The 18,625-nt window shown below is 49.5% G+C and overlaps 1 protein-coding gene and 1 non-coding gene across 2 annotated transcripts in view; one reads left to right on the top strand and one right to left on the bottom strand.

Annotated features, from left to right (window-relative positions):
* Window positions 1-567: 567 nt before the first annotated feature.
* Window positions 568-18,625, bottom strand: part of LOC136963547 (autism susceptibility gene 2 protein homolog) — a gene marked incomplete at its 3' end in the record, with an annotated part of 40,752 nt that continues 22,694 nt past the window's right edge. The window contains exon 2 of the mRNA XM_067257696.1: window positions 568-744. Coding sequence (XP_067113797.1) covers window positions 568-744 — 177 coding nt within the window. The remainder of the gene's footprint in view (window positions 745-18,625) is intronic.
* Window positions 16,095-16,167, top strand: trnav-aac (transfer RNA valine (anticodon AAC)). Its single transcript has one exon. It is a non-coding gene; the product is annotated as a tRNA-Val (tRNA).

Here is an 18,625-nt window from a genome sequence, read left to right as displayed (position 1 = left end):
ATTAGAATCTGAAATGAATCTCACGCAGTAAGACGGCCCCTCTAATGATCCGACACAATTAAAGAATCCATCTGAGTTTGTTCTAATTGTCCGTGAATAGAACATCTCTATTGTGTAACGTTGCTTCACGAACGCCTGGGTTCAAAGGAGCTTCATTTCCCTCATCATGCTGCCGGTATCGCCACACGGTTTACCATGAGAGGATTGTGTACGTGACGTCATCCGGCGATCCAGATGCAAATCGTTTACGGTCACGTGTCCACCTCTAAGTGCCATTGATGTAACCTTCAGGCCTGATCATGATCACGGTCCAGGACAGGACACGAGACCAGGCCTGGCACTCCACAACCCAGCATCTGCTTGCCCTTTCAGGGAGCAGAGGAAGACAGGACCCCCCCCCCCAAAAAAAAAAAAAAAAAAGAGAGAGAGAGAGAGAGAGAGAGAAGGAAACCCAGAGAGAGGACAGGAAGGAGAGAAGCAAAGACTGACCGTCCTGTTCTTCTTCTGCAGGTGTTTCTTCTTCTTCTTCTTGCCGTAGCTGTGGGCCAGGCGGGGGTTGTTCTCCTGGTCCGAGTGCTGGTGCCGCTGGTGGGGTTTGTGGGGTTTGTGGTGGTGGTTGTTCTGGCGGCCCTGGGCCTTGCAGGGCTCCAGGCTCAGCCCGTTGGGGACCCTCGGGGGCCTCTTCTTGGGCAGGGGCCCGGCGCGGTGGGCCCGGCGCTCCTGCGGCTTCAGGGTCATGTCGTTCTGGACGAGGGAGAGAGAAGAACAGAGGCGAGTCAATAAACCAGACCGTGAAATGCAGTCGCTAAAATACAACCATCCAGGCCACAGATGTCACAAACAGATTTATTTACGGTCGGATTCTCTGTGCCTGAGATGACAGGCTTATTCAAATGATCAACTTTCCGCCCGGGGGTGAAAATGTACTACAAAAGACGTGCCGTTGATCAGCGCCACCGTGTCAGTGCTCTCCAGTGAGCACAGCTCAGAGTGAACACTGCACTCCCTACAGGGGGAGGGGGAATGGGGGACCCCGACCCCCCCCCCCCCCCCCCCCCCGTGGGTCGCTAAGCGCTAACGATGCTTTCCATTTAGACGTCGTCCTGTCACCGGAGCGCCTTCAGAAGCCAGGCAGAGCACAGTGTGTGTTTAACCACATAGCTATTACCGGAGCATGGCGGTCCATTAACGCCTGTTTAGTTAGCGTGGAGCACAGAATCCTCACACTGAGAGAACAACAGCTAACGAGGAGGCACTGGGAAAGTTCAGTCTGTCAGAATCCCAGCAGGAAGCATGGGGGGGGGACACAAACACAACATGTCTTAAACTGTTGCAACATTTCCAATATAGCGGGGTATTTTTCTCAATAGACGGAGCGATGTAGTTTGACTGAAAGATCAATACGCCCACTCATCTGCCTGAGGGAGGTAGAGCACAGCGTTGCACGACTTCCAGAGCTAAACTTCTGGAACAAATCAATCCCGTTGTTTGCGAACGGGAACTTGGTGGGTTCCACGGTGTGCCGCGCCAGGCTTTACAAGCACTACCCCCCCCCCCCACCCCCACCCCCACCCCAGGTCTGGCCCACCCACTCAGCCAGAGCCCTGGTGGTCATGGCAGCCGCCATGACACGTCAGTGTGGACGGCCGTACGCAGGCCCGACACGCCACCGTCAAGGGGCAGGTGTGAAACTGCCACGGGGCCGCTAATGAGGTGTTGACGCCCTGTGAAACGTCCACAGGCAGACCGTAGGACAACCCTGCAGACTTTTCATAAGTGTCGAGTTTTGTGGTGGTGAGTTTTGTGTCAGTGGTGGAGGTAGTGGTGGGGAGCTGCTAAAAGATTCATTGGGACTAGCGAGAGAAGGGATCGGGCCCTCTGGAGAGCTGACCTGTTTCTCTTCTCGTCGCCCCCCCCCACCACCTGTATCCACTTTCACAGCAAACTGATTTATTTCGACGGCCCACCTCATACGAGACACTGTAAATCAGGGAGTCAGGTGGCTGAGTGGTGAGGGAATCGGGCTAGTAATCCGAAGGTTGCCAGTTTGATTCCCGGTCATGCCAACTGACGTTGTGTCCTTGGGCAAGGCACTTCACCCTACTTGCCTCGGGGGGAATGTCCCTGTACTTACTGTAAGTCGCTCTGGATAAGAGCGTCTGCTAAATGAGTAAATGTAAAATGTAAATGTAAATCCAGATGGATTCAGATGGCTGCCTAGAAGTCTTCCAAACTAAAATTGCCTCCATTGGGGCCTTACTTGGGGACTTGGCCACCATGTGAAGATCTACCGGCATGTTCACAGGAAGTCCCTAACGATGACATCACACGCCATACGGCGCTGTCGACTAATCTTAGCTGTTGTGTGACGACGACAACCCGGCGCCCCGGGCGTGCCTTTAGGGGCGGAGGGTAGTTAAACATCTGAGACAGGCCGTCTCCCGTTCCAGCGTCTGCTCCGCGGGCGAGCGGAGCGGTCGGGCGAGGAGAGGAGAGGGAGTTCAGCGAGAGTGCTGCCGGCTCTCCTCCTCTCCCCAGCTGGCTGCGCGAGTCGAAATAATAGCCTTTGTTTCTCCCCCGTCACCCGACGCGAATACAACAAAATGACATGCATTGTCGGCCTTGTGAAATGAGTGACAAACTTATGAGTGGGCTGAGAGGAGTGGGCTGAGAGGGGCCCCATTGTAGTACCTTTGTGTGTGGTTCTAAGCCTTTTAAACCGATTGGATGCGGAAGGGAAAACGAAGGCGCTATCCCTTGGGCACGTCCCTGCCACAATAGCGAGAGACAAATTCCAGATCTATACCATTTCTCCCAGAGAGAGGGGCCATACGTTAGACGTTTGGAAACACTGCCGCAAAGCTGTTTACGTGCTCAATAGCGTATGAAATGCGTTTCCGTTCCTGAGGCAAGCCCGGGATGAATGTAGAACATTGTGCTGTGCTGTACGCCTGTTTCACATAGAGCAGGCTAGGGCAGGCAGTTTCACAGACGAGAATTGGAATGGTTTGAGAGATTGGAAAGCCAATATCAGCCCAGAAAGAATATATAAGATTGGACTTGGTATAGACGGAATGAGATGTTGGCTGGACCTGACTGGTGCGTTATAAGGTCCTGCCTGGAACGCCTACACAAGTATGCAAAGCATATTCATCAATGACTTGTTAACCAGTGATGATGTCAAAGAACATTGTTAGACATGGGGGAAGAAACTAACATAGCTCACATTGTTCACGAAGTGAACTTCCAGTCACCTGTAACCTTGTAAAAACTTTATTCACCTACGCACAAAACCGCCTTATGACTGTCGGCGGCTACAAACGATAGCAAACACGTTCAGCTCCTGAACTCTCCCCCCACACCCCCCCCACACCCCCCACCCCCACCCCCCAACACAGGGCTGTAATAACTTTGAAAAGATCTCTAGAAACAAAAACCAGGCATGTGTTTGATTATCTGCTCCTCTGAGAGTCCCCTTGGCAAACTATCAAGCCTCTCTTCTTAGTCTTTTTTTTTCTTTTCTCTTCCCTTTCCAGAGGTTTCAGTTTCAGTGCTTACATCCCGCTTTACTTGGCGTCTACAGCTCTCCCCCCCCCCCCCTCGGTCTCTCCGTAAACATTGCTCGGCCAAGCTCCTCCATCCATCCCCGCGGCACTGGAGCACTCAGCTTGCCGTCCCTGAGCGCGCGGCTGCGGAGAGCCTAACCAGGAACACCGTCTCTCGCCTCTGCACGCCTGCTAGTTATTTAAGCTGGAGAGAGCACCAGCAGAAGGCTGCCTCTCTTCCCCAGACAATGTTAATTAATCCACACGGCAGGCGTCAGAGATAAAGGCATAGGCCCGAGTAAACCGGCCACAGCCTGATGAAACTGGTCAACGCGCAGGTTGGATTGGGTCTGAAACATGGAGGGTTGGCATGTGGCATGCGCTTCTAACGGCCTGCTTTACAGAGTTATGGAGGCCCATGACATCACAGTGGGAGACCACCCAGACATGGGGGAATCAGTAAATCTGACTCCCAGTGCAGATCAACACAGCCCAGCAGGTTCGTCCAGGCTGGAACAGCAACACACACACACACACACAGCCTACAGTACAGACACACACACACACACACACACAGCCTACAGTACACACACACACACACAGCCTACAGTACACACACACACACACACAGCCTACAGTACACACACACACACATCACGCAATGTTGGCCCACAGTTAACACACTGAAATATCATACAACACATGCTAAACACAGAGATTAGATGGAGAAATATGCTCATTAAGCCTCATAAACGGTTGGCAATGCCACTTGCTATTCTGCATCACGTCTTGCCCACTGGCCTACATTACACAGTGGGCCAGCTGTCTGTTTTCAGTTCAGAAACTTAACACTGCATTAAGCAGAGAACTGACTGTTTACTGTAGAAGCCAAACCCGACCGTTACACAGGGTCTCTCTCTACAGGCATGTCTGCCCATTCTAGGAAACACCAGTCAGATAAGTTCACCACTGATGGCTTGAGGTTGAGTTATAGCTGCATGGCTGAAGGCATAGAGAGAGACACAGAGAGAGAGAGCGAGAGGGAGCGAGAGAGAGAGAGGACACTAGGTGCCTAGTCATGTTTTACACTGCATGTCTGATGTATGAGTCGTGGGAGACAGGACTCGGGGACGGAAGAGACAGACATAAAAGCAGCAGCTCGTTTTAGAGTACATCAGCGCCCGGATGAAAAGGTTTAATAACGATGACTCATGACCAGGGAAGCGAGAGGACGCCACAAAGGAACCACTCAATGATATGTGGAGAGCGAGAGAAAGAGAGAAAGAGAGAAAGAGAGAGAGAGCAGGGCAACCTGTGTGGTGCTCATCTTCAAATCCAATAAATAGAAAACTGTTGCTCTCATAAGATTCCAACACCAGCGGCACTGAATGCGTACTGTAAAATACCCCGTCCGCTGCCTCGACCTGTAAATACTTCATCCGTTCCCACAGAGAGCAGAATGGCCTCACATAGGTGAGGTGATCTGACGTCCGCAGAAGTTGTAGATGACACCCACACGGACATCATTTACACCGCTGTTTATCAGTCAGCCTTATCTCTGTCCCGCCTGTTTATCACAGCACTTAAACACCAACAGAGGGCAGATTGTAAAATATGTCAAGCCCGTAAACACCTATACACACACACACACGCGTCAGGGCCAGTTTTCTGGCATGTGTTTTATCACTGCAGAGGCACATTTTCTTTCCCTCAGTAGAGGTAAACAGATCTTGGGGGGGGGGGGGGGGGGGGGGGGGGCGCAGCATCACAGGATATCCTGTGCGGAGCCATCTGATTGTGTTGTGGGTTGTTCTACAGCAAATTCAACGCGAGCCCATTCCTCCCCCGGAGCCTCGCAGGACCGTCTGCCCAGACGGGGAGTCCTGATCTGGGCTGAGATTCCATTTGTATCTCTGTTATTCTTCTTATCTGGGTTCCTGAGAGCCGCACCATCAGTCGGCCCCGGCAAACAGAAACCTGAAGCTGCCGGGGCCCCCCAGGATCATATCAAAGACAACCATCAAACGGCTGCCGCAACCCAGGCACGGTTGCTGGGTGGGAACAGGCGATGCCTGACAATACGGCAGAGTCTGGAGGAGCGGGGAGGGGGAGGGGGGCTATTTCCTGTCAAGCAGCTGAAGCAGCTCTCTGGCTCTCGGTGTGCTGAGTCCTGCTGACTACAGCTGATCTTTCGAGACGTCAAACTGACATGTTTGTATATTGCGTGTTAAGCATTGGGAGGAGGATGGGGGGGGGGGTAGGGTGTGAGGTGTGTGATCATGTGATCATGAACCTGTGTGTGCTGGGTCTTTGCCACAGTGCCGGCTGACTGAGCCAGGGTCGTAGATAGCTGCAGCTACAGCTAGCGCCAAACGGACCAGAGAGCCGTAATGAGAGGCAACATATTCAGCGTCAGTAGGACGAGCCCACAACATTTACACTCATTAAATAACCATGAGAAGCAGTGTTCTGGATCAAATTGAAGAGATACAGCTTGTCAGGCTGCCTTTCTGATGTTAATGATCATGTAAACCACACCGTGCATTCACCCCAGAATGACATCTGAGCAACATAAACTGACAGCTTGTCTGTTGACTAGCCAAAGGATTCCCTTCAACGTAAAAACTGCATCAAAGGCTGCAGGTGGAGTAGCTCCAACAGGTACACAACACAACACCCAACATGGAAAGGCTCACAACATTGAAGATAATACTCTCGTCATCATAGAATTGTGTGGTTTGCCTCACTTGATTAAGAAAACGACTCAAATTTCTTGAGCTTAAAATTGCTAAACAAAATGTATGTAGGTCTATACAAAGAAGAAAACATCACTAGTAACAGATGCCCGTGAAGACAATTAACTTGCAGCGAAATCAATCGAGTCATGGGTGTTTAGTGGATTTCCTTCTGAGCCCATAGCCCTTCAGTGTCAGTCATTCCCTCTAATGGATGACATATGACGGAGTAAATTAAGTGTGTGCTTGAGCGAGCACGGATGAATCACTCACTGCCAACGCACCGATCTTTGCTCTTCAATCAAAAAAAATAAATTATGAATTATTTGAATAACCAGGAAAAGCATGTGTTACTGGAATCACCATTTGTAAAGGAATCTCTTACTAGGCCAATTTTGTTGGAGCGTTGGCGTGAGTGGAGAAGGAAGGTAGACTATGCCAATGCAGGTGTTTGTGCCAAAAACATTTCAGCGAAGAAATAAACGAAGAAGGAATTCCAAATCAAACGTATCCCGATAAATTAACAAAATAGCCCACTTAAAATGTTTACAAAACAAAAACGTCCCATACATACCTGATCAAACATAGGATCGCTATATATTATTGATGGAAAATATTTCTGATGGCAAAATAAACATTTCACAAACGCCCGCACAACCCCTCCCTTCCAACGTAGTGACAACCGCACATTCCTTTTCCTCCCGGTTCTGACCAACACGGGATGCCAGAGCGAACCTTGGTGTACTAACTTCAACGGGATTTAAAACTCATGACTAAACCGTAAACTCTTTAGCCTACGTGTCCCATATAATTGTGGTTTCAACCGTGCAATAGACTAAACACCTATTTATCTCATGTAGGTGTGTAACATCATGTTTTGGCCCCAAACCTTCGTAGCGTAGTATGATTTGTTACTGTAATGTGAGGGGGGGGGGGGTGGGGGGGGGGGCAGGATGTTGAGGTCGTGGAAACATAACAGTTTGGGAAGTGTGATTGATAATAAGATTAATTTTAACTAGGAGTAACGATACAGGCATTCATTCATTCCCACTTTGTTGATCTGTTGAATTAGGGATATGGGGGGGGGGGGGGGGGGTGCAGGGAGTTGTTGAGTTGTTTTGTTGTGTTGATTTGTATTGTTTTCTATGGTGTTTTGAACGTGTGCCATGGATTGTTTTGTCTGTATGTTAGTCTTCAATTGCCTTCGGGAACATAAATAAATGAATGAATGAAGCGTACATTGTGTAAAAAGTGTGTGTATGTATTTTTTGAAGTACGGCCTACTGTACAGAACATACACAGGGACAACTGTACAAAACATCTCGCAACATGACAATCATCCACTTGAAATTGAAAGGAGAGTGAAGGGGGGGAATGGGGTGCTCAGGTGAGCAGAACATCCGTTTCAGATCCTGAGGTTCTGAACCATCCAGTGGCTGGACGATCAGGCCGAGCCTTAGCTCTCTGTGTCACTACCCTGTGACGTGCTGTTCATTCACCATGCCTGCTATGGCAGAGCTTACATCATCATCGTCCTAGCTCTCTCCCCTGCCCTCCTCACTCGCTCTACCATTCCCTCAAGACTTGTCTGGGGAAACAAAGGGAGGAGAGAGAGAGAGAGAGAGAAAGAGAGAGAGAGAGTAATCCTGTTTAGCCCACTTTAGTCTACTCAAGAGTACACCCATGCTCACTGACTTCGGCACTCAAGATAACACGCCTCTCCTCAGGCCTCTTTTGTCTCTTAAGAGAAAAATAAACTTGTTTGTCGACTGGGTCGAGGCCAGGACAACAATCACGGTACAAAACCCAACCCTTCCCTTGGGATGACGACGGAAAGACAAAAGCTGGATTTCTCCTTCACCCGGGCTCTGGGACAGTCTATCACACTCTCCTCTGTGATTCACTCCAGAAAATTGACTCAGGGAGAATGGAAGATGGGGCGACGTTGAAAGCTTCCAGTCCTGACGGGGTCCATTCCTCTCTCGTCTCTCTCTCTCACTCACTCTTTCTCTCTCTGCCAAAGCAAACTGCTGTCAGGGCACAGGAGCAGGTCTTTCAGCGGGGAAAACAACTGAAATTGCAGCAGTGTAATTCTGCATCTTTCATTCGCTCTCTCACTCTGTCCCTCTCCCTCTCGATCCGCCACTGTGTTCGGGTTAATGGCTTTCGAACAAATGAGCTTGTCTCTCTCTATGTGCTCTCCAGCAGAGGAGTGGTTAGCACAGAGATTGGCCCCAGCATTCTCCCACAATGGCCCTGGCCAGACTACACCAACCACCACTCAGACCTGCCCACACAGCAAACCAGCACAGGAATACCCCACTGCCGCCTGTCACCACACTGCCCTGGGAAAACACGACCGAAAAAGGATCATTAAGCATTCCAGGGGGAGTGAAAGTTGAGCGGGCAAGAGGCTTGCCTTTTTTAGAAACTTGAGAAACCCTTTCTGCATGAGACAAAGTCCTGTGTATGTAGGTGGTGAATACAACGCCCTCGCCCCCCACCAGTACTACCAGTCCCGCCCCCCCCCCCCCTCCCACCCATCTCCCCCTCCACTACAGTGATGTGATGTTTCTTATGGGACAACGCCGCTTCAGCCGAACAGCCGAGGTTGCTAAGCAACTGGGTACAGAAAGCAGATCATTAAACTGCACTGATGCTCACTCAGTCCTCTTGCTGATGTGTGTGTGTGTGTGTGTGTGTGTGTGTGTGTGTGTGTGTGTGTGTGTGTGTGTGTGTGTGTGTGTGTGTGTGTGTGTGTACTTGTTGCTCAATCCAGCAAAATTAAAATCTTGAGTGTTCCTTCAGGAAGACACTTAGCGCATTACCATTTTGAGACAAGTCATATATTCAACTGCATAAGTTCATGTCAACCAACACATTCATATAACTTTCATAATTGAAAGTAAGTAAGTAAGACTTTATTTATATAGCACATTTCATACAAGAATTGTAGCTCAAGGTGCTTTACATAAAATCAATAAAAACAATAATACAAGTGATAAACAATTCAAACAAAAATAAAACAGCCCAAAAATGTAACGTGAATGTTCACTGTTTAAATAGTATTAGTACTTTGCCCCACAAAACACTAGCAGAAAGGCCGTTTACTATCCATGCATAGCCTTTGCTTTATGTGACAGCCCTATAGGGGCAAATCACCTCTGACTGGACCAGTAATCTAAAAAAAAAAACGTTTGTTTACAGTCAAGTTAGTTACGACCAACTTGGCTTGGAAAATACACCGATATTTCAACGAGGCATACATCCTTCCAGCTCGAGAGACAAGACACCGTTACTCTTCACATGATACGTGCGTTGCCCAGATATGATTTACGTCACAGCACTATTCATGTGGAGTCGCATCAACAGGCTCTGTGGGGGATGTGTCTCTGGGCCTGACTGGGGGGGATGTGTCTCTGGGCCTGACTGGGGGGGATGTGTCTCTGGGCCTGACTGGGGGGGATGTGTCTCTGGGCCTGACTGGGGGGGATGTGTCTCTGGGCCTGACTGGGGGGGATGTGTCTCTGGGCCTGACTGGGGGGGATGTGTCTCTGGGCCTGACTGGGGGGGATGTGTCTCTGGGCCTGACTGGGGGGGATGTGTGTCTGGGCCTGACTGCGCAGGTTTATTTCCTGCCTCTATAAAGGACGTAAGCTGGGCCTGCTACACCCTGGAGAGACGCCACTTGCACTATTTATAGCCTGTGGACATTAAAGCTACAGGGTAATGTGAACTCGCTGGCCTTCCCCCTTCAGCTGGTAATTAGAAGCAGAGTGAGAGCTCACCGTTCCGAGTCCTGAGGGAGAAATAGATGGCGAGACGTACAGGGAATGTGCTCGAGGAATATCATTCCTCAGCCTGGACAAGGGAGCCTGAAAAAACAGCGGATCCAAAACATGAACGATGGAGGTGGTCGTTCACAGTGACTCAGGAGCACTGAACTGTCGATAGAATGGATTTGTACCTCAGGGATGGAGGGAGAAGGCCACAGTGAGTGTAGAAACACGGTATGTCCACCAGGGACGACAGAAAACTCGCAGAGTTTGCTCACCAAGCCAATGATTTTGATATTGAAATACCCGACAGAAATGATGACATCTGTTGAGTTGAAAGAGATCATACATTGCTGACCAAGCGACAAAGAAACCAGTAGTTATACGTAACTTTCTGACAAATAAAAATAACCTGGGTGTTATCTGGAGTGACACGCACTCCTACATTATATTTCCTACCAGCACCCAAGAGGGCCTGAGGCCTTCATGTCGGCTCTGAAGTGTTTGGTTTCCTCCTTACATAAACAGACAAGATGGCTGATTTATCAGCAGTGACAAGTGTTTGTCCAACAGTGTCACTGACAAAGCGGAGTTTATGGCTACTGATGGTGTTCTTCACACCCTATGCTCCTGAGAGCCATGGCCGCCTCGGTAGAGAAATCCTTCAACATAACAGGAAGCCCTGCCACGTGGAACCACCTCGTCCTTGGCAATGACACCGCGGACGCAGACTGGAGGATGCGTCTTCATATCACGTTGCACGCAACACAAGTCCCTCTCTACTGGTCAACGCCGGTCACAGACTTTACTCCACTTATCTTTTGTAGATTTTCATCCAGTCATTTCTATGGGGGATGTGCTTTCAGTTACAGATTTAACAACAATTTACAAAACAATCCAAACCCCAAAGCACACAACGTAAAAAGACCATAGATGGAGACTTAAGCTACGAGTTAAGCTACGTGCAAATATTTATAGACAACATTAATCTGATTAAGGGATAAAACAGTATTATCTGCTAAGAGCTTTGGCAGCCTTGTCTGACCTGATTTACCTGTATCTGCCAACACAACCATCCCTTTTTCTCTCATCTCTAGTCTGTACTCTCTCCTTCCCTTCGACACACTCAACCATCACATTTGTGGAAGCAACAATTTGCGAAACCAAAATGGGTTGGATAAAGTGCCAACGATACAGAGCTACATAATAAGGAAACACTGGCACGCAGCGAGGAAGAATAACTAATAAATATGTTAATAATGTTTGTATTATTTGTATGCAAGCACTTAAAGCACTTCAGCAGGGAATCCTAAAATAAAGATTAGGCTTCCACGGTACAGCATTGTGATTGTTACAGAAATGTTGCTTTGATAAGAATAATTCCAATTCAGCAATTCCGTGCCCAAGGTGTCTGTTTGGAGATTTCTGCTCCCTAGAAATGACAAAATACTTCTTACCAACAATAAAACCATTTGACACTTGAAACTTCAAAAGACCTTTTTAAAAATGTAAAATGAACTCTCCATTTGCACCTCGAAAAAGGACACCAAAAGCGTCCCATCCACAAGTCCTTTTCTGAAACATCTGGTGCTATGAGGGCTGCTGAACCGTGTGGGAGGTACTGGGAAATGAACAGGCAAAAAAAAACACCCAATGCCTATTTGTTTTGACTAAAGTCCACAACTCTCCTGTGAGGCCAAACTAACATCCCACACCTCTCAGCCGTAAAAACACTGCTATGATATATTGCTGTGTCCTGCCTCCCTCTCTCCCTCGCTCCCTCTCTCTTCCTCTCTCTTTTTTCCCTGGAGCTCCGGATAATTATTGCTCATCATAGTTGCTAAACACCATGCTAGCACAACCTCAGTCCAACACCGGAGGGATAATTGCCCTCCCCCTACCCACCCCCTCGCTGCCACTAACCACCCCCCTGTGGTCAAGTGTGGCCATAGCTGTTTAGTCTATCCAAGGGAAAAAAAGAGAGGCCTCTTCACACACTGAGGGGGGGGGGGTGTTTATATCCCACCACCAACACCACCACCTCCTCCTCCTCACCACTACCGGCTAACACAACCACAGAGCCCTATAGTATTGTTAAATACATTGACTGGCCTACTATTTCCTGTTTTACATTAGTCTGGCCTGACCCTGTAGAACGAGTGGCCACAGCTGCACTGTCTCCAACACACTTCACAAGTCAGTATGTATCCTCCAGCACAAGACGGTGTGTGTGTGTGTGTGTGTGTGTGTGCGGCAAACATGGGTGGCGTGTCAAACTCAAGGGAGAGGAAGTAGAGGAAACACATAGCAAAATAACAGGTCATCTGGCTCCAGCTGCCAGTCACACTGAGTGGCATGGTGTGAGGGGCCAGGCCACTGAGAGCTCATTACAACCCAATGGAGCAGCTGGGGGGGAGGGGGGGGGGCTCTGGTATGGAGTGTCAAAACAGTCGCTTAACCCCTTCATCTCTGTCTGTCTGGCCACCAAGTCCCTCGACAAATCCCCCTAAGAGTGGGTGTGTGTGTGTCAGTCTGCCTCTCGGCCTGTCTCTCTTCCTGTCTTTTGTCTGTCTGTCTGTCTGTCTGTCAATCTCTGCATCATGACATCCAGCCAAACCACCTCTGCTCCTCCCCCGAGAATATGTTACCCACAGACACCTTAATGACATCCTGAGGTGAAGTGGCCAAGTCCTTCCAGCCGTTTATCACCTCTTCCTGACTGTCCTTCTGAAATGCTGTGATATCTGAATTACAGGGCCATTTGATTGCTGCTCGATAATGACAAGCAAAGACTGCCCCCAGAACACCCAGGAACAAAACTCTGCAATGAGACGCGCTGCCCCAAAGCGCCTAACAAAATCGTTCCCAGCATTTTTGCACGGCATTACATTTGAATCAATTTAATCAGCGCGTGTCTTAAAATAGTTGAACTAAACGTCTGTCCACAGAGGACTACGTTCGATGTGAATATGCAAATCGAGAGTTTTCAAACAGAGCTTCAATGCCTTAACGCTGCGGTAGTAAATTACACCAATGATGATCCAACCTAGAGCCTGCCCCCTCCCCCCCGCCCCTCTCTTTCCACCCTTCCTGATGCCATTAACGGGAAATTGGCTATAATTAACACTTTTTCCAGAGGTGGCACAAGGTATTATTAGGAAGCGACTTCAGAACAGTCATTATCAGCAGAGAGGGTTATGGAGGGAATATAAATGTGTGTAAAAACACTGTAGCAGCTCGGCTGCTAGTGGTGTGTCATGGTGAAATTTCACCCTGCTATTAAACCAGGACAATAGAAGCGAGGGAGAAGGAAGGAAGGAAGGAAGGAAGGAGAGAGGGAGAGAAAGAGAGAGAGAGTGTGAGTGAGATAGACAGAAAGAGGGAGAGAGAGATAGAAAGATAGGGGGAGAGAGAGAGTGAGAGAGAGACAGAAAGAGAGGGAGAGAGAGAGAGAGAGAGAGAGAGAGAGAGTGAGAGAGGGAGAGATAGAAAGAGAGGGAGAGAGAGAGAGAGAGAGAGAGAGTGAGAGAGGGAGAGATAGACAGAAGGAGGGAGAGAGAGAGAGAGAGAGAGAGAGAGAGAGAGAGAGAGAGAGAGAGAGAGAGAGATAAATAGACAGAAGAAGAGGGAGAGAGAGAGGAAGAGAGTGGGAGAGAGATAGACAGAAGGAGAGGGAGAGAGAGAGTGAGAGAGAGGGAGAGAGTGAGAGATAGAAAGAGAGACAGACAAGACTGAGGGAGACAGAAAACACACAGCATGTATATGGCTGTGTCAGAGTGCGTCCTTGGTAGTGCCTGTGAATGCGGAGCTTGCAGTTACAGGCTCCATGTCACTTCATATAAATCTGTAGCATCAGGCCGAGGTCAGCAGTTCTGAACATTAACAGTCTGTTTGATTGTGTTATCATCATTACCATCCATCCCACTATATTCCCTGATGGCCACAGGGAGCTGTGCATTCTCCTTCAATCAGCAAATTCAGACAGAACACAATTATAAGAACACACATAGCCAAATGTACGGTGTGCTGATATGTCATACCGGTTTCTCACCAGTACAGAAAGGACTACAATTGGATTGGAATTAAATTCATTTAAATGCAGTCATATATGATACAATGTGATATCTGAAAAAAATTGTTATGAAAATGAATATGAAACTCATACATAGTGAGAGCAGTACGGGTAGTCAGAAGGAGTTCTTTAGATCTCTTCGTCTTTGCTTTTACTTATTAGTTATTCTTTAACAAGGCATGAGTTACCTGAACGCATGAATTTCCGACGGGAAATCCAATACAGTGAATTGAATTGCATTGAAAATCTCTTTAAAGAATGGCAGTGATAAATCCTGACAGAGGGCCGCCCGCGTTAAACAAGGGATAAATGATGTCAGACAACAAGTCCAGGACTTCTGAACAAGGGAAAACGAGTTCCCTTTCAATTAACGGCACTAATGAAATGTGGAAAATATTATTAAGTCTGAGCAGCCGGTCTCATTCTTTATTACATGGCAGCGTTCCCCCTTGCTCGTTCATCAGACAAATCAATTATTCTGACAGATTAAGCCGACTCAGGTCTCAGCCAAATACTGTATATACTGCATAGATACCAGAGCAAGATAGAGAGTGAGATGGTGACAGAGACAGAAAGAGAGAGAAAGAGAGAGAATGAGAGAGAAAGAGAGAGAAAGAGAGAGAGAGAAACTGGCAGCGGTTGAGATGTAGCTACAAAGAGAGAAGCGCGGGGGGGGGGGGGATTATCGGTTATCATGTTCATCTAACTGCTACACACAAAACAACAATGCAGCAATCACTTCAGTATTCAAACGTAGAGAGCGGGCAAAACATCAGACAATCAGGTGCATGCTCGGGCCACCCATTGGCCCATGAGTGGATGCAAATCTGTCAGAACACTTCATTAACCTTCCATGTGTCCGAAGGGAGTAAACTGAACACAATCATGTTTCGCCTATATCCTCCATCCTGCACACAAACACGGCCTTGTTAGCGGAGGCCCAGTGTGGTATCGGTCACCGTGCACCAAGGCCCCCAGTCAGAGAGACCTCTGCTTGGCCTGTTCTCTCCTCTGGCTGAACACGCACTCCCAGCTCCAGGGCATGCATGCCTGGCTGCCTTGATTTAGCTCAAAGCACTAAATGTTTATGGGGCCATGTTCCAGGGATAAGGAAAGCCGAGTAGCTCTTTGGAAATGGCTGCTTCTTTACTACCCGCACTACTACTAAGGAAAGAAATGCACTAAAGCCTGACATGGGAGCACAGGAGCAGGAAATATGAGTTCCAACTGTTGTGGGATGAATACCCAGTACAGTGTGCTGCATGGGTAGAGTGTGGGCTGGAGTGTAATGTGAGTGGATTTGAGACTGTGTCCCAGCAGCCTTGGCCTGCCCTCCGGCCCTCCTCTGCTCTGTGGCTCTGCTGTCTCGGGGGTGATACCGGGTGTCACCAGCACTCTGACCTCAAAGACAGGCTATTCTATCTCCTGCCTGCCTGGCTGACTGGCTGCCTGGCTGACTGCATGTACATCTGTCTGTCTGTCAAGAGTTTCCCCTGACTGTCTTTGACAGCTTTCAACCTGTCTCCTGCAGCAACGTAGACGGGAAGCTCCGAGTTTGGGTCTCTATGCTATGCCAGCAGTGGGGTATGGACTGCTCCGTTTTAAGTCGTTCATTATCCACAGTTGACCAACTGGGGCTTCTTTCACTTCGGCATGAAAGCGAGTGAGTCCAGCCCGGAGATCCCCTTCATGTCAGCCAGACATGAGTGACAGGGCTTAGTAGCGGTGACATTCTGCTTTAAAAAAAAGAAAAACGGGAGGCTGTCACCTCTCTCACACATCTTGTCATCGAGAGAGACAGAATAGGAGGGATGAGACAGAGAAACTGAGAGAGAGAGCGTGAGGGAGAGAAAGATTGAGAGAGACAACTGGCAGAGTGGTTGATATTTAACCAAAAGGGGAGGAGGGAGAGGGGGGTTAGGGTTGTGGGGTTAGGAGAGGGGGGAGGGGACACAGGGGACAGCCAGTTCCCGTAGTGTAGTGGTTATCACGTTCGCCTAACACGCGAAAGGTCCCCGGTTCGAGACCGGGCGGGAACAGCAAACACTTTTGCCTGGCATGTGTTGCAAAGAATTCGTAGACATTGTGGAGGACGGCTACACACACACACACAGTTACGACTGTAGATAGAAAGGCAGCACATAGACTAAGTGGGATAGAAGGCAGCGTGTCTGGAGTTAAGCGAAAGTGCAGGGCTCTCTGGGGATCCTAGTGCGGGTGGGAAATACACCCGCTCGGCTGAACCAGACCACCCTGATCCACAATCTGCTAAAACCTCAGTCTAGGGCTTTGTAAAGATTACCGAGCAACGACGACTGAATGAAGAGGGAGAAGCTGGACGATACACACACACACACACACACGGTACTGTGTGTATCCCTCTCTGAGAGATAAGCTAGGAGATGGAACAGAGAGAACAGAAAACCCTGGTGTGAAAATAGAGACAGCAGTTTGCAGACAAGTACTACCTGGAGAGCCGGAGTGGAGAACAACACAATTCAAAGTGAACTCCTTGAGTCCAGGATGCAACAGGGGAAACATTGTTCCCTCGTGTCACACAGTGCAGGACCATCAGTGGGAGGCCTTTCATGACAATGTATGAAACTCGTCCACGGACACGGAGCGGCAAAGAACACACACACACGCACAGATATATAAACAACCACACTTCTCCGCAACCTGTGTCCTAGCTCAGCTAGTTTATCTGGGCCAGGAACAGTGGGTGCTTCTACGTGTGTGTGTGTCCAATCTGTACCCTTGCTGGTCGGTGGAAATCTGTAACAGCGGCAGGGCTGTGTCCTGAAGGTGAGCAACACAATGAGCCTGACAGCTGACAGTCTCTTCCTTAGCACGCACACACACACAGAGAGCTCTGTGAAACACTGCAAAACCCCTTTGAGGGCTGAAAACAGCTCAGGGGCACAGACAGCAGAGGAATGGAGAGGGAAATAGAGAGAGAGGGGGGGGGGGGGGGAGAAGGAGAGAAACGGATGGCTGCGCTGCGCAATGCTAAGTGCTCCATGTGATCCGCTCACTAAACCAGCCGGCCTTACACGGACAGAAAAAGAAGAACTTGCCCGGGATGAGAGACCACCGTAACCCTCCTTCCCCTCCCCTCTCTCCCCTCGGCGTGTCCTCAGTTGCCTCGGCAGAGCAGCCCTGGGCCATACGGTGGCTCCCCTAGACTTAGAGAGACCCAGATAAAAGAGGAGATCGCTCCACGATCGTTATGACATCACAAGCTCTGGCCTCGGGGCCAAGCCTGTCCAGAGAACTCAGGAGCCTTCAGGAGACCCCGAAGGAGGGAGCGAGCGAGGGAGAAACGAGGAGAGGACACTGGGCACGGTCGTCCTCTCCATTTCCCCTCACTCGAGTTCAGAGGGGGAAATGTTGACATCTACTATTTACGTCAAACAGGCTTGAATCAGTTGTGCCTCCCGTGCCTTTAAGGTCACAACTTGAAACCGGCTCGTCGTCCATTTATCCTGGGAATCTGCTTCAGCAAATCAAGAGGCTTCTCCCCGGCGTCGCTCGGAGCCTCCTCGCTCCGAACCCGACAAAGGACCCGACAGACGCCAGGACGTTTCTCTCGTCGAGTGAGATGTTTTATGCCCTGCCTCTGCGTCGGCCCAAAACCCCCTTCCCTCCGCACAATGGGAAAAATGGCCTAATCAGCTTCAATACAGCAGGGATTCAACAAGAGCATGGATTGAGGAACGGCGTTAAGCCCGGCTGACAGGCAAATAGAAAGCTTAACAGAGGGAGAAATCAATCACTGGGTTCGCTGGCCTGAACAATACAGCGCTGATTTCACTCAGCACAGACGAGAAGAGGAACGACATCGGCAAGGAGGAGAGGTAAAGAGAGACAGAGGGGGGGAGAGAAAGACAAAGGAGTTCAAACCATCCGAGGCGGATGGAGTGAAGTCACGACAAGAGACACGGTATTGCCATTTAAAAACCACACGCACCCCCCCCCCACCACCACCACATCCCCTCACAGATGGCTCCCACTCGATAGAGTGGCCCGGTGATGGAGTTAGCTGAGGCCCCGTCACCTTCTTACATTCAAAGGGCTCTGCTTGAGCACGCAGAGACACCAAGGCAGGGAGAGTGGGAGAGAGAGCGGGAGAGTGAGAGCGGGAGAGAGCAAGCGGGAGAGAGAGAGAGCGGGAGAGAGAGAGCCCGCCTCGCCTTCATCACAGGTGCGTCGCGGCGGGGCATGTGCATCACGACCAGCACACAGGTATAATCACTCGGAACACATGCTGAGAGTTCAAGAGCTGGAACACTGCCCCCCTCCCCAGACCAGGAGCAATAACAGAGGTGGGAGAGCTCTAATGGGATGGCGGCACAGTGAGAAAAGAGAGGGAGGGAAACAATAGAGAGGGAGAGATAGGAGGGAGGGGAGAAAAAGGGCCGTGGGCAGGTGGGCAGGTGGGCAGGCCGCTATGGCAGCCTGTTTCTCATTATCTGTGAGGCTTATGGACTGGAACAT

Source organism: Osmerus mordax, chromosome 19, assembly GCF_038355195.1.
Source record: "Osmerus mordax isolate fOsmMor3 chromosome 19, fOsmMor3.pri, whole genome shotgun sequence".
Lineage (NCBI taxonomy): Eukaryota > Metazoa > Chordata > Actinopteri > Osmeriformes > Osmeridae > Osmerus > Osmerus mordax.
Note: the sequence above shows the minus strand (reverse complement) of the source record. Positions and strands in the feature narration are given on the sequence as shown.